The sequence below is a fragment of the Rhinoderma darwinii genome, chromosome 7 (genome assembly GCF_050947455.1).
Source record: "Rhinoderma darwinii isolate aRhiDar2 chromosome 7, aRhiDar2.hap1, whole genome shotgun sequence".
In the NCBI taxonomy this organism is placed as follows: domain Eukaryota; kingdom Metazoa; phylum Chordata; class Amphibia; order Anura; family Rhinodermatidae; genus Rhinoderma; species Rhinoderma darwinii.
In genome coordinates this window covers 3,711,347-3,727,347 of record NC_134693.1, presented here as the reverse complement: position 1 = coordinate 3,727,347, position 16,001 = coordinate 3,711,347, and the positions used below count along the sequence as shown (strand labels likewise).

General features: G+C 46.6%; 1 protein-coding gene across 2 annotated transcripts in view; it reads left to right on the top strand.

Moving 5' to 3' along the window:
• The first annotated feature begins 288 nt into the window (after positions 1-288).
• The window catches only part of ZSWIM5 (zinc finger SWIM-type containing 5), a 72,409-nt gene continuing 56,696 nt past the window's right edge, over positions 289-16,001 (top strand). For both annotated transcript variants that reach the window (XM_075832588.1, XM_075832587.1), the window contains exon 1: positions 289-784. In XM_075832588.1, coding sequence (XP_075688703.1) covers positions 301-784 — 484 coding nt within the window. In that variant the 5' untranslated portion in view covers positions 289-300. The remainder of the gene's footprint in view (positions 785-16,001) is intronic.

Sequence of the window (16,001 nt, the reverse complement as noted above, 5' to 3'; positions counted from 1 at the left end):
TATATGTGTAGTATACCGGTGGTGTGTGTGTATATAATTTACCGCTGCCGTACATCTGCACTGTGTACATTGAGCTCTGGGCTTTGACAGCTGCTGAGTGTCACATTCCTCCCCAGCTTCCTGGCCTTTCTTGTTTCCGACCAATCAGTGACCTAATTCGCTGCGCGACTCCGGAAATCGACCAATGATTTTGCAGTTTCTATGCGCAGTCCCGGGAAACAACCAATCAGACGTAAGCTGTGCGGTGCACGTGGACGCGCCGCGCGGTCCCGGCAGTCAGTCAGAGAGCGCAGAGCGGACATGGCGGAGGGTGAGAGAGCTCCGCCGCCGCTCCAGCTCCCCCCGGCCAAGCGGCTGTGCTCCCGGATCTGCCCGCCCTCCCAGCTATGTCCTCAGCAGCGAGGAGCCGCCGCCCGCCCGCAGTACCAGCCCGAGTCCCTGCTGGACTGCGCAGCCAAGGCGGTGGCGGAGAAATGGGCCTTCGAACGGGTGGAGGAGCGGTTCGAGCGGATACCGGAGCCCGTTCAGCGCCGCATCGTCTACTGGTCCTTCCCCCGCAACGAGCGAGAGATTTGTATGTACTCCTCCTTCCAGTACCGAGGCGAAGAGACGGGGGCCCCGGCCGCGGGGCCCATAGGAGGATCCCTGGGGCCGGGCCAGAGCTCTGCACTTCCAGGCATCGGGGGTCCTGGGGCCCCGGGGACGGGCGGAGGTGAGGGGCTTCCTTTCCGTCGGGGGATACGTCTTCTGGAGAGCGGCTGCGTGGAGAACGTTCTTCAAGTCGGTGAGTGGCCCGGACTGTGCCGGGAGGGGGCCCCAGTGCTGGGGGAACTGTGGAAGTGTGTGAATACAATGATGAGGGAGCAGGGCAGGACTGGGGGGGGGGGGGGGTTAATGGGTCTGGTCAAGAACTTACAGGAGAACTGGACAAGTTCTAGACCTTAGATGTGATGAGACTGTTGTGGCCAGGCTCAGGATCATGGTCGGTTCAAGACTTTTTGGGGATATGTTGGGTTCAGATTTAGACCAGGGTAAAGTTTTCGGACTAGTTTAACACCTTGGTGGAGGATTGGCATTTCTTGAAAATGTTATTGGACTGTTGCAACCGGTGTAAGAACTTTTAATGGGCATTTGGGCTGGTTGAGGGTTGGGACCGGTTGAAGACGCTGGTTGAGTGTTGGAACCGGTTGAAGACGCTGGTTCGAGTGTTGGGACCAGTTGAAGACGCTGGTTGAGTGTTGGGACCGGTTGAAGACGCTGGTTGAGTTGTGAATGGGTCAGGACCAGGATGAGTGCTGTGAATGGACCGGATGAATGATCTATTGGACAAGTTATTGGTAACGAGTGAAACCCCATTCAGGACCAGGGACTATTGACAGATGCCGGCTCAGCGGAGGAGTGATGTGACAAGGGCATTGGGTGTCTGGGGTCATCATGTTTGGCTCAGTAAGGACGGGGGATGCTGAGTGATGTGCTGATGAACATCAGACCATGGATGAGTAATGAGATATTCCGTAAATGAGGTGTGGGACTGAGCCCGGGGACTGACGGACTAATCACCACTCAGGCTTTCTATAATCTCCCTGACAGCTTTCCCATCAGAGCGTTGTGTCATTTGATGCTGAATTTAGTAGATTTTCTTGTGTCTGGTTCAGTCATAGTCCTGGATCTTCTGACCCCGTTAGACATGGTGTCCTCCTCTATAATCTGTGAAGTTCAACGTTCCTCTGAAAAGCCGTCACTGTGGATCAGTTCTGCATGTGAACGTCGCTGCTGCTGGTTCTTATTTTATAGCACCCTTTATTGTAGGAAGCTCCGGATACGGGGTGAAAATGGGAAATAATTCAGAGTGTCGGGTGTCAGCGATGCGGCCGTCGTATCTGATGACTTTGTCCTTGATTTTTCATTATAAACCTGTATCTGATGTTTTGGGGTATCGGGAAGATCTACAGGTTCCCGTCTATGGGTAGAGCTGCCCCCAATGTAGTTTTCCTATATTCACAATGTATATATTGTTGTTGCTGTTTCATCTTCTATGTTTGTTACAATCAATTAGAATGTTCTACAGCAATGTGAGCCAATCACCCTCATCATCCTCATCAGTGTCTCCTCCTTCTGAGCATTTTTGTAATTATGTTTGTTTCCAAGGAAGCTTTGCTAATAAGTGACATTCTCCAGACAAGCGGAGAGATTATCCCCCCCCCCACCTTATCAGCAATGGATTGACTCTAACAGGCTTTGTAGGGTAAAATCCCCGGGCCAGACAATCACAAGGCTGTCAGGCTGACAAAGCAATGACTGCTCTTGCCTGCAGTGTCAGAGGGCAATGGAGCTCCATTTGGTCCTTTTCCTGGGGGTGGGGGTGCAGAAATCTAATTTGCGTGGTGTTATTTTGTAGTCTCTGATGGCGGTCGGCTGTTTATCTCCCCTCAGTCTCTTCTTTCGGGTTATTTTTTGAGATGCACTAAGTCGATTCCCCGGGACGATCGCTGCTCTCATTTCACGCCGTTTATTTTCAGTTACAGGAAAAAAAAAAAAAGAACAATGCGGACGGATGAGTGAGCGTTATTGATATTGATTCATAATCGTCCACTCTGAAAAGTTACTGATTCAGTGAAACCGCGGCCCCGGTCAGAAACCAGGTATAGATTACACTGCAGCGTCGTCACCTCCTGCTGGAAATGCTGCGGTTGTCATAGACGTTGGCGCTGATGATAGAGATTACACCCGCAGTATGAATATGAACAATGACCGTCCGCAATAATCACTCAGATCCCGCGCAGATCGATTAAAACCTTTTCGAACGTGTTACACAATTTCCATGTATCCCCCCTGGTTATCGTGTAACGGGGTCATTCTCTAGTGTCACCAGAATTGATCCAGTTTAGATCAGCCATATAGAGAGGTGATTTTCCCACTGATATGTCCGTCTGCCCACTGGTTTTTGTTTTTTTTAAAGGGCCATACACTGCAAGATATCTGCAATGATCACAATTGAGTTTCCTGAGGTGGATTATTCCCACTCTTGGACTCGTCACATTGGGAGTAAATCTCATCATAGCGAAATCCACATTGCTCTGCCAAATCCGTTGCACAGCAAATGCCACCAGCGCCCGACAGACCCCATTGAATTATAATGGGATCCGCCAGGTTCCAGCGTGGCGCCTCAGATGTGAACAGAATGGCCAACATGGCTCGGTTGACACCAGTGGTTTTCAGCTTGTGGCTCTCCAGCTGTAGCAAAACTACAACTCCCAGGATGCCTTGACCCTTCTGCATGTCCTTCAGTTGTTACGGCGTGCTGGGAGTTGTAGTTTCACAACCGCTTTAGAACAGCAGGTTGGACATTCACTGGTCTATAGAGTGCAAGCTTCTCAGGGTAATGTTTGAAGTCTTCGGGGTTCAGGCCAGCATTCAGATCTACGACAATCCTGCGTTTGCATTTGACTCACCTTTCTTTGCTGCGGGCAGGGGGCTCCCGGGACAATGAAGACCTTTCCCCCCACAGCACAATCCTAAATGATAGTCATAACCGGTGTCACGCACAATGAGGACATTTGTATCATGGTCTGTCTTCCACTTGTCGCAGGCCGGGCTCCCCTCTACAGTTTCCACTTATGTGATTCCGGACACCCCACTGATGGGAGTCATGAAAGGGTCACTTGTTTATAAGCAGACACCCTTCTGATATTTTTTTCCAGGGTTATGGAATTTCGTTAACTTCTTCCAGAACCCAAAAGCCCCTAAAATATTAACATTTGGCTGCAAGTTTCCAGGGGGAGGGAAAGCGAGAACTCCAAAGCCTTCTTCCTCCAGCCGCTGAAAACTTCTAAATGCAGTTCCTTTCATCCCTCAGAGAGGCTTTTTTTTATTCCCAGTACCAGATTCAAAGGGATTTAATTAGGCATTTAGAAAAAAAGAGGAACAAAGCGGCTCAGAAAGAGGCCATCAGCGTTTGTAGTGTGCGGGGCTCGCTGCGTGCTGGGGATGTGCAGGCGTCTCCAGGCTGCTCGTGCCACCATCTCTGCGTCCGCCGCTCACCTCCGCCGTGGATGCCGCTCTCCGACCACACACCGGTTGCTCCGGACTTCAGCAGTTTGAGCTCCGGTCACATGGACGTTGTTCTGAGCTCCACATTTACAGGCGTCCGAATGGGAAAAGTTATGAGCAAAAAACAATTGCTGGTATTTCTCTCCTGATCAGTGTTTAGTGGTGATGAGACTGGAAGATGTAGATCTTAGTGGTGGATCCGACCTTCAGGATCGTCCACACGACGGTCATCGCTGACCCGCTTTATTGAGTAGATCTGATCTTATCTGCACAAGCTTTTTTGAAGGTCTGTGAGATAAAAGATCTGATCAGGAAAAACGAATATTTACATTGTCAGCTGGTATGAAAACAGTCGCGCCTCTCCACCATGCTGCACCTTCCTACATCTCTCACCTCTGTCTACCAATCTCCATTTGACCAATGACCCACAGGTATCGGCTTCTGTCATCACAACCGCTCACTTCTATCTTCTGCTGCACTCTAGAACAGGGTTCCTCAACTCCAGTCTTCAATTGCACCCAACAGGTCTTGATGTGAGGATATCCCAGAGAGGAAACACCTGCGATGATTCCTGACGCACCGACCATATCAATACCAAGGAAATCCTGACCACGCGACCTGCTGCGGAGAGCCCTGAGGTCTGGAGTGGAGAACGCTGGACCAACTCCTAACATCCACGGCTTTATGTTCACCTCAAATAGACCAGGGTTACACGGCGACTTTGGCCGCGACATAAGTAACACGGACAGAGACAACTGTCGCGCTGCCTGCACTGCAAGTAATGGAAGTGAATGTCATTACATTGCAACTGGCGAATTGCTGCGACCATGACACGACCGTGGCAAGAAATACAAACGGGCTAGATATCGTAAAACTGTTGTGGTCGTAGCAATCCGCGGGGCAGACCTGTGTCGCGGGCAAAGTCGTAGCCCTAAGCCTCAGACGCAGTATTAGGGAGGTATAGAGGCATTTCTTCTAGGGGAGAGTAACCCTCTAATACGGCGCCATATGAAGCACCATAGAGCGGCTCCGTACTCCGTGCAGGGACATACCGCCATCGAGCCGCGAGAGGTTTCAGCTTTGTAACAATGTATCAGATCCACTCCCAGGATTCATTGTGTCCAGGGGTTTCAGCTCTGTAACAATGTATCAGATCCGCTCCCAGGATTCATTGTGTCCAGGGGTTTCAGCTCTGTAACAATGTATCAGATCCGCTCCCAGGATTCATTGTGTCCAGGGGTTTCAGCTCTGTAACAATGTATCAGATCCGCTCCCAGGATTCATTGTGTCCAGGGGTTTCAGCTCTGTAACAATGTATCAGATCCACTCCCAGGATTCCTTGTGTCCAGGGGTTTCAGCTCTGTAACACTGTATCAGATCCACTCCCAGGATTCCTTGTGTCCAGGGGTTTCAGCTCTGTAACACTGTATCAGATCCACTCCCAGGATTCCTTGTGTCCAGGGGTTTCAGCTCTGTAACAATGTATCAGATCCACTCCCAGGATTCATTGTGTCCAGGGGTTTCAGCTCTGTAACACTGTATCAGATCCACTCCCAGGATTCATTGTGTCCAGGGGTTTCAGCTCTGTAACACTGTATCAGATCCACTCCCAGGATTCATTGTGTCCAGGGGTTTCAGCTCTGTAACAATGTATCAGATCCACTCCCAGGATTCCTTGTGTCCAGGGGTTTCAGCTCTGTAACACTGTATCAGATCCACTCCCAGGATTCATTGTGTCCAGGGGTTTCAGCTCTGTAAAAATGTATCAGATCCACTCCCAGGATTCCTTGTGTCCAGGGGTTTCAGCTCTGTAACAATGTATCAGATCCACTCCCAGGATTCATTGTGTCCAGGGGTTTCAGCTCTGTAACAATGTATCAGATCCACTCCCAGGATTCATTGTGTCCAGGGGTTTCAGCTCTGTAACAATGTATCAGATCCACTCCCAGGATTCCTTGTGTCCAGGGGTTTCAGCTCTGTAACAATGTATCAGATCCACTCCCAGCATTCATTGTGTCCAGGGGTTTCAGGGGTATTATTGCCCTCAAAAGTGACAGAAGCCTTGATGGAGACTTGTAGCGTGCGCGTGAACAGAACCTGCGCCGGATTCATCAGTCCATAAAATACAACGATCCAATAGTAATTGTGTTATAACCTTTTCTCATCTCTTCTTGTCTCAATCCATCCGACTGTCGTTCTAATAATAATCCTGTTGTACTCACGTTGGATTTCAGTTTTTGTATCAGATGAGATCGGACAGAAAACGAGGATGTAGCGTGACGTGCGTGGACAGCCGCTGTGTAAAGCTGCCGATAGCTCTGCCATGGGCCTGAATGATCTCCTGACAGCAGATCAGACGCTGCGTCCTGTATATTGTGCAGAGCCCAAACTGCTGAATGGCAGAAATCCCTATTGCTGCCCCCTGGATATACATGCCGCCTCTCATGATGGGCTACAAACCCAATGGACGGTAACAATAAGGCCCTGTTCACACAGAGTTTTTTTTGCATGCAGAAAAAATGTGACTCAAAATTCCTTCAGAAATTTTGAGGCAGATTTTGACCTGCCTGCACTTTCCTGCTGCGGTTTTTGCAGCGTTTTTCGCCCGCGGCCATTGGGCTTTCTCTGTCTCCTATTGATTTCAATGGGATGTCAGAGGCGGAACCGTGGCAAGAAAGTGCATGCCGCCATTTTTTACCGTGTGGCGGTTTTGGAAGTTTTTTTGGCATTGACTCCTACGTGGTTTCCGCGTCAAAATCTCCATAAAAAACTCAGTGTGAACTCGGCCTAAGGGCTTATTCAAACAAATGAGTGTAAACTCGGACGTGAGAAACGGCAGTTTTTCACGTCCAAGTCGCACCCGTGTGAGACTCGTTTCACGTATCCCTCATAGACTTGAGTCTATTAAAGGATCCGTGAAAACTGAACAACAACACGACATGAAAATCCCCATAGAAATACATGCAGCCGCGTGACGGCCGTTAAAAAAATCCCGGCCTTCACACGAACTATATTTACGTCCGTCTGAATAAGCCCTAATAGAACGGACAGGTGACCCCATTATAGGGAAATGCTGGGGTTTACTAGGATCTTCCCATAGCAGCAAAAAAAAAAAACTTTCATGTAAATGCCCCAAATACTCATCTGCTAATCCGTGTCAGTCGCTGCACATATCAGACCAGGGCGATGAGCGGCTGAATATACCGGAACAGGAGGCGATCCTCCGTGATGTCGTGGTGGGATCCCCCGTCTTCTGTCAGCCCCCTGGGGGTGCTAGTCTCACCTCTGCTCTCGTGCTGGACACTTTGTTGGTGTAAGCTGCTGGAACTTGCTTGGAAAACTTACTTTGCATAAGTTAACCCCTTTCCTGCCTTAAGCGTAAAGAACAGGGTAGGCTCCGGGGGCGCTGGGTGGGCGCAGTCTCGGTGCCGGTTGGGTTGACGCCGCGCTCTCTCTGTCTGGAGATTGCAATAAATGGAATAGGGATTTTATTTTAGTGACTTGTTTGAGGAAATCGACCATCTACCTCATCCTTACCCATGCGCCAATCCCAGCCTGGCGCAGTGATACGAGTCTTATTCATAGCCCCCCCTCCCCCGGGGTGCTGCTGTATCCTCTGTATAAACAGTCCCGTCCTGTGTATGTAAGATCCGGCTTTTCTTGTTACCGTTCCCTGGAATGTCGTTTTGCTTTCAGTGCGGAGAGATTAACCGAATAATCTGACCATTATGAATAACGCAGGATGAACGCCTCATCCGTCCGCGGTCTCGCTAACGCTGGGGCTTCCTCTCTACATATAGTTACACATATTTGTCTGATCTTCTTCTTCCTCCCTCGTCTTCATCACACAAGTGAAAGGGAAGCGACAGCCGAGCAGACGTCCTGGAAGATAATGACGGAAGGTGATTTCTTAATGTACTCGGCGTCTCCAGGCTAGAGGGATAATCTTACCGCCTGGTAACAGAATAGCGGAGCGCGGTTATCATTAGTGACGTGAGGACGATACTTGACAGGAAGATTTTGGAGCCAAATTGATCAAGATGAAGCGTTATACGTTTGACGCAAGTCACGGCGCTAAACACATTTCTCTATCTTATTTTGCGTCATGGCTGACGGATGTGTCAGTCAACATTTAATTTGGCGCGCTCCTTGTTTTGATATCTTGCTCCTTCCCTTTGGCGCCTCTTTTTTTAACACTTTCTGTCACAGATTTAAAATTGTATTTTATAAATAAGAACTCGCAGAATTTTTATAACTTGCGTTTCACCACTTTCCTGGCGCATTTCTTTGATAAAGTAGTCGTCAAATGACGGATGTAAAAGGGGATGAACATCTGGGAACTTTTTTTTAGGGCAGACCATTTATTATGTTATTAGGGACCGATCCTTGTGTCGTTAAAAATCTTATTCTGTGGTTTCTTAGCCACTACTACTACAACCCCCACTGTGGTCGTCATTCTGCCTGTTCACGCAGTGATGAGTCTTTTTCCCCTATGTGTCTCTCACTAGGCAGATTTGGTATTCAGAATGACAACCCCTATCGGAGCTGTGATGTCATCGTTATTGGTTGTCACCCAGCTTTGCCAGGAACTGATGTATATAAGGCTGAGAAGGTTGATCTCTGATGTCGCCCGTCGCTTCCCAGGCGTTGGTGTTCTGCCCTTTTGAGGGCGTTTGGTATCACTTATGATGATCATTGATGTACAGATGGTGGAAAATTTCACGGGTCAGTCCTACACAACTAAAAAGTTCCACACGCCTCCGTGATTCACAGGGTCCCCCCCCCCCCACGCACCCACACACAGGGATTGTATTGCAGAGTTGTAGGGTCTCCATTTTATTTTGGATTCACGTGAAGTGACGTCATCACAGAACAAGTCTGAAGGGGTTTTCTGGTTTCACGTAAATAAATGTTCACCATTGTAGAAAGTTTCTAATAGACTTTTCCAATTTCTCACCTTTTTCAGGATGTCTGTTTGCTGTCAGTGAATAGGAGCATGTTTATTTTCATCACCCAGAGGCTGAAAAACCTGTAAAGACCTAATACTTCTCACAGCTGACGGTTTGTTACAATTGTATCCAGTTTAGTCAATCCTCTGTAAGGTCCCATGCACATGACCATAAAAATTCTCTGCAATTACGGACCCATTCGCTTCTATTGGCTGCGGACACCTTTCCGTATTGCTATGGATAGGTGTCCGTGCCGTAGAAGTGTACCGGGAAAGATAGGACTTCTTCTATCTTTTGCTTTTTACGGGCCGTGCTCCGATACTTTGTCTGGGAGAAGGGACCGAAAATGCGAGCTACGGCCGTTGGCGGCCAGCCGTGCCTGCGATGCGGGCCGTGATTACGGGCACGGCCTGTGTATGAGGCCTGAGGTAAACAGTCTGCACTCCAGACTGATACATTTTACCTGCACTGATACATTGTTGCAAACTATCAGGAGATTTGTGCTGCTGATGTGTTTAGCGGACAGTGGATTGTTTTAGTCTTCGTTCACGTCGGGCTTCCATTCATCGGTTCCATTTGACCTTTCCGTTTGCATTACCATCGATTTCAAGGGTAACGCTTCCATTGCTAATGGTTTCCGTTTGTCTCCGTTCCACAAGGTTTCCATTTTTTTTTTCACCAGAATCAATAGCGTATTCTACTAGGCTATTGATTCCGCCAAAAAGACAGAAACCTTACAGAACGGAGACAAACGGAAACCAAATCAATGGTAATGCAAACGGAAAGCTATGGTTTCCGTTCATTGGTTTCCCTGACGGAAAGGTCTGACGGAACCGATGAATGGAAGCCCGACGCAGATCCTAAGGCCTCATGCACACGACCGTAAAAACTCCCGTTATTACAAGTCGTAATTACGACCCGAAATAACGGGCCCATAGACTTCTATTGGCCACGGGTACCTTCCCGTTTTCTTACGGGAAGGTGCCCGTGCCGTTGAAAAAGATAGAACATGTTCTATTTTTTTATTTTACGGGCCGTGCTACTATACTTTATAATGGGAGCACGGCCCGGAAAAACGGCCAGCTGCCCGGCCATACCCGTAATTTCGAGTCGTAATTACGGGCACGGTCGTGTGCATGGGGCCTAAATCAGTGTTCTCAAACTGAGGCGCCCCCCAGTTGTTAGAGAGGGGGGGCAGTTGTGACAGAAGTGATTATAAGCTGCACCAGCCGTACTCCGGCTGCACCGCTCGCTGGTTTAGCAACACAATAGTCTCCTTCTTTTTATTTCTATAAGGCTATGTACGCACAGAGCGGATACACTGCGCAAAAGTACACAGCGTAGCCGTCCTGCAAGCCGCAGAGAATTCCACCTGAAAAACCGCACCATATTGTGATGCAGTTTTTTCGGGCGGAATGTCCACCCTGTCTCCGTTGTCATAGCGACACGTCCCTCTGCTCGGCCTCCTGCGATGGCGTCGTAGTCCGTGTGACCGCTGCAGTCGCTGCTGAAATGTCATCCCAGGAGGCCGAGCAGCACTCAGAGCAGAGGATCGCGTCACTATGACAATGCTTAGTACAATGGGGGTAAGTACAAACTTTTTATTATTATTTTTAAACCCCAAAAAAACGTTTCCGCCGCAAAAATTGCAACATTGGCCTCTTGGGTGCAGTTTTTATCTCCCTATTGAATTCAATGAGAAAAACCGGCAACTGAAGAGCAGCGATTCAGTGTAAATTCACATGATGCGGATTTTAAAAAAAATGCACCGCAGGTCAATGAATCAACGGATTCTCGGCTGATTTTCTTCCGCAGTCTATGGATGAGATTGTTCAAATCTGATCCGTTCTGCTGCTGCAACTAAATAATTTGCAGAGAATGCGCAGTGTTTACGCTACGTGTCCCTACCCTAAGGCCTAATTCACACGAACGTGTCAGTTTTGCGCATGTAAAAAATGCAGCCTTTTTCCTGCATCGCAGTGCCGTGTGGTATCCATGTACGGTGCGCGTCTGTGTTTTTTACGTGCGTATGTCATCCGTATGTCACGCGTTTTTTACTTCAGCAAAATAAACTGAAGGAGGTGTTTTTTTCCCTCATCATTTCTATAGCAACGGTTGCATGAAAAACGCAAAGCACACGGATGTGCGTCCGTGCGCTGTCCGTAATTTTCATTCACCCATTGACTTCAATGGGTGCGTGATGCGCTAATAATGCACCGTATACGACATGGTGAATTTCACGCAGCGTGAAAAACACTGAATGTATAAATGGCCCCATTCAATTGCATTCAGTCGTGTGACGTCTGTTGTTTTAACGCGCGTAACACGGACGTGAAATACGCTCGTGTGAATGAGGCCTTAGGATGCATTTACATAAGACGTTTTTGGCCGCATAGTTAAAAAACTCATCAAATATCATGGTAAAACCGTGCGCGAGTTGCCCTGCTTTTGCGATGCGGTTTTCACCCCTGCATTTTTTTCAAGTAAACGGTAAAATAAATTTGTTCGTAGTAAACGGCCGAAAACCACTTCATAAAACCCCGGCAATCTCTTATGTCTTTATTTTTTTTACCGCGTGGCCAAATACGTCTGATATAAACGCACCATAACTGATGACAGAGTTCAGGAGACGAGTTTTAAGATAAATTGAGGTCATGTTTTTTTTTTAAATGATGGCTACAACATCACAATAGAATAATGGATTGTAACAAACCCTCAGCTGTGAGATGGGTTTTAGCCCCTGGGTGGGAATAAAAATTTTCCTGTTTGCTAACAGCAAGCAGAGATCTTGAAAATGATGAAGAATTGAAACGGCCTCTTAGAAATTGGCAGAACTTGTGGTTATATAGAATAATTTGTCTTTATTTACAGATCGGCCTTTATAGAATCCAATTAGGGCATTAAACGTTGGGCACCCAAACAATAATTTTTGTTAATTTCCACAAGTTCGGTAATTCCTTTAAAACTAATTAGTTTCTGAGCGGCTTCTGTTTACGAGATTAACCCCTTTGATACGACAGCCGTGTGGCGAGAGGTCCCTTTTAGCTGCACGGATGATTAGGTGTCCTGATTATTGTGCTTGGTGCAGCAGATGTGGTCATATGAGGTTAATCCTGCCCGGCGCACAGTGCAGACAATGTCATTTATTACAGCTCGCTCTCCTAGTAACCTTCCCTCGATTTGTAGGGAACGCTCAGCCATATTTCAGGGATCCATACACTTCTATGAGGTGACCCACGGTTGTAATGCGCCGTCCCATAAAGCTCACTGCATATAAAAATATGGCCGCGTGACATTAGCTTCGTATTCGTGTGAATGAGGCCTAATCCAGCATTGTGGCAATCTGTGTAGAGAAGATGTCAGCTGCCACCGGGGGACGCTCCTCTCTATACACTCCATAATTATAGTAATAGAATAGAGGAGTATAGTATAGAAGAGTGGAGTATAGTAACAGTATAGAGGAGTGGAGTATAGAGGAGTATAGTAATAGTATAGAGGAGTGGAGTATAGAGGAGTATAGTAATAGTATAGAGGAGTGGCGTATAGAGGAGTATAGTAATAGTATAGAGGAGTGGCGTATAGAGGAGTATAGTAACAGTATAGAGGAGTGGAGTATAGAGGAGTATAGTAACAGTATAGAGGAGTATAGTAATAGTATAGAGGAGTGGAGTATAGAGGAGTATAGTAATAGTATAGAGGAGTGGAGTATAGAGGAGTATAGTAATAGTATAGAGGAGTGGAGTATAGAGGAGTATAGTAACAGTATAGAGGAGTGGAGTATAGAGGAGTGGAGTATAGAGGAGTATAGTAACAGTATAGAGGAGTATAGTAATAGTATAGAGGAGTGGAGTATAGAGGAGTATAGTAATAGTATAGAGGAGTGGAGTATAGAGGAGTATAGTAACAGTATAGAGGAGTGGAGTATAGAGGAGTATAGTAATAGTACAGAGGAGTGGAGTATAAAGGAGTATAGTAATAGTATAGAGGAGTATAGCAACAGTATAGAGGAGTGGAGTATAGAGGAGTATAGTAATAGTATAGAGGAGTGGAGTATAGAGGAGTGGAGTATAGAGGAGTGGAGTATAGAGGAGTGGAGTATAGAGGAGTGGAGTATAGAGGAGTGGAGTATAGAGGAGTGGAGTATAGAGGAGTGGAGTATAGAGGAGTGGAGTATAGAGGAGTGGAGTATAGAGGAGTGGAGTATAGAGGAGTGGAGTATAGAGGAGTGGAGTATAGAGGAGTGGAGTATAGAGGAGTGGAGTATAGAGGAGTGGAGTATAGAGGAGTGGAGTATAGAGGAGTGGAGTATAGAGGAGTGGAGTATAGAGGAGTGGCGTATAGAGGAGTATAGTAACCGTATAGAGGAGTATAGTAACCGTATAGAGGAGTATAGTAACCGTATAGAGGAGTATAGTAACCGTATAGAGGAGTATAGTAACCGTATAGAGGAGTATAGTAACCGTATAGAGGAGTATAGTAACCGTATAGAGGAGTATAGTAACCGTATAGAGGAGTATAGTAACCGTATAGAGGAGTGGAGTATAGAGGAGTATAGTAACAGTGTAGAGGAGTGGAGTATAGAGGAGTATAGTAACAGTGTAGAGGAGTGGAGTATAGAGGAGTATAGTAACAGTGTAGAGGAGTGGAGTATAGTAACAGTGTAGAGGAGTGGAGTATAGAGGAGTGGAGTATAGTAACAGTATAGAGGAGTGGAGTATAGAGGAGTGGAGTATAGTAACAGTATAGAGGATTGGAGTATAGTAACAGTATAGAGGAGTGGAGTATAGAGGATTGGAGTATAGTAACAGTATAGAGGATTGGAGTATAGTAACAGTATAGAGGAGTGGAGTATAGAGGAGTGGAGTATAGTAACAGTGTAGAGGAGAGGAGTATAGTAATAGTATCGAGGAGTGGAGTATAGAGGAGTATAGTAACAGTATAGAGGAGTGGAGTATAGAGGAGTGGAGTATAGAGGAGTATAGTAACAGTATAGAGGAGTATAGTAATAGTATAGAGGAGTGGAGTATAGAGGAGTATAGTAATAGTATAGAGGAGTGGAGTATAGAGGAGTATAGTAACAGTATAGAGGAGTGGAGTATAGAGGAGTATAGTAATAGTACAGAGGAGTGGAGTATAAAGGAGTATAGTAATAGTATAGAGGAGTATAGCAACAGTATAGAGGAGTGGAGTATAGAGGAGTATAGTAATAGTATAGAGGAGTGGAGTATAGAGGAGTGGAGTATAGAGGAGTGGAGTATAGAGGAGTGGAGTATAGAGGAGTGGAGTATAGAGGAGTGGAGTATAGAGGAGTGGAGTATAGAGGAGTGGAGTATAGAGGAGTGGAGTATAGAGGAGTGGAGTATAGAGGAGTGGAGTATAGAGGAGTGGAGTATAGAGGAGTGGAGTATAGAGGAGTGGAGTATAGAGGAGTGGAGTATAGAGGAGTGGAGTATAGAGGAGTGGAGTATAGAGGAGTGGAGTATAGAGGAGTGGAGTATAGAGGAGTGGCGTATAGAGGAGTATAGTAACCGTATAGAGGAGTGGCGTATAGAGGAGTATAGTAACCGTATAGAGGAGTATAGTAACCGTATAGAGGAGTATAGTAACCGTATAGAGGAGTATAGTAACCGTATAGAGGAGTATAGTAACCGTATAGAGGAGTATAGTAACCGTATAGAGGAGTATAGTAACCGTATAGAGGAGTGGAGTATAGAGGAGTATAGTAACAGTGTAGAGGAGTGGAGTATAGAGGAGTATAGTAACAGTGTAGAGGAGTGGAGTATAGAGGAGTATAGTAACAGTGTAGAGGAGTGGAGTATAGTAACAGTGTCGAGGAGTGGAGTATAGAGGAGTATAGTAACAGTGTCGAGGAGTGGAGTATAGAGGAGTATAGTAACAGTATAGAGGAGTGGAGTATAGAGGAGTATAGTAACAGTGTAGAGGAGTGGAGTATAGAGGAGTATAGTAACAGTATAGAGGAGTGGAGTATAGTAACAGTGTAGAGGAGTGGAGTATCTATAGAGAGGTATTTAATGGATAAGGCTGGGTTCACACGTTGCGGTCAAAATGCGTTTTTTTTGCTGCAAAACCACAATGTTTTGCCCCGATTTTCCTAAAATCGCAGCAAGAAACGCATTTTGACCGCAACATGAATACCCGGCCTTATTCCACTCTTGAACAAGAAAAAAAGTGTTACAATTTCCCAAAAAATCTTGAGTCAGGCCCCATGCACACGACCGTAGAATTCATCCGTAATTACGGACTCATTCATTTCTATTGAGCACGGACGTCTTCCCGTATATATTTATGGGATGTTGTCCGTACCGTAGGAAGGCGCCGCAAAAAATAGGGCATGTCCTATTTTTTTCTTTTTTGCAGACCGTGCTCCCATACTTTATACGGTTGTCAGCGGCCGGCCGCGCCTGTGATCACGGGGCCTAACTTTGTATACACTTTTCTACCACATTGTGGGAGTTCAGAGAATGACTAAAAATAATAGAAAATAGGTGGAATAATGAAGTCTTTGAAGTTCATATGTAGATTAACCTGGGAAATGCTAAAACTAAGGCCCCCTCCATCATGACTCCACGTTACACCCAATCTCCCATGCGGCACTTGGATGCTTTCTGAAAATGGCGCCTTTTCAGCTCCATATCTACTGGAAGCTGATCTGCTGCAATGTGTCGAGCTCCGCCGGTCATGAATTATTTGCTCTAATTATATCTTTTTTTCTCAACTTCAAAGCTGCAATAAGTAACGAGCTCCTTTGCCACAAGACCCGCGCATCGATCCGTCAGTGATTAAGATTTCTGCCTCCACGGACAGACTCCGCTCTCGGGTAGCCGGTAATTAACGGGTAAACCTAATCACACAAAATTGCTCTTATCTTGAACGTTCGGAATAATTTGCGTCTCTCCTTATCTATGAAAGATGGATTACCAGTGTTTAGGGAATGGACTCGGGGGGTGAGGAAGAAAGTGCGACCTGGAATTTAATTAAACG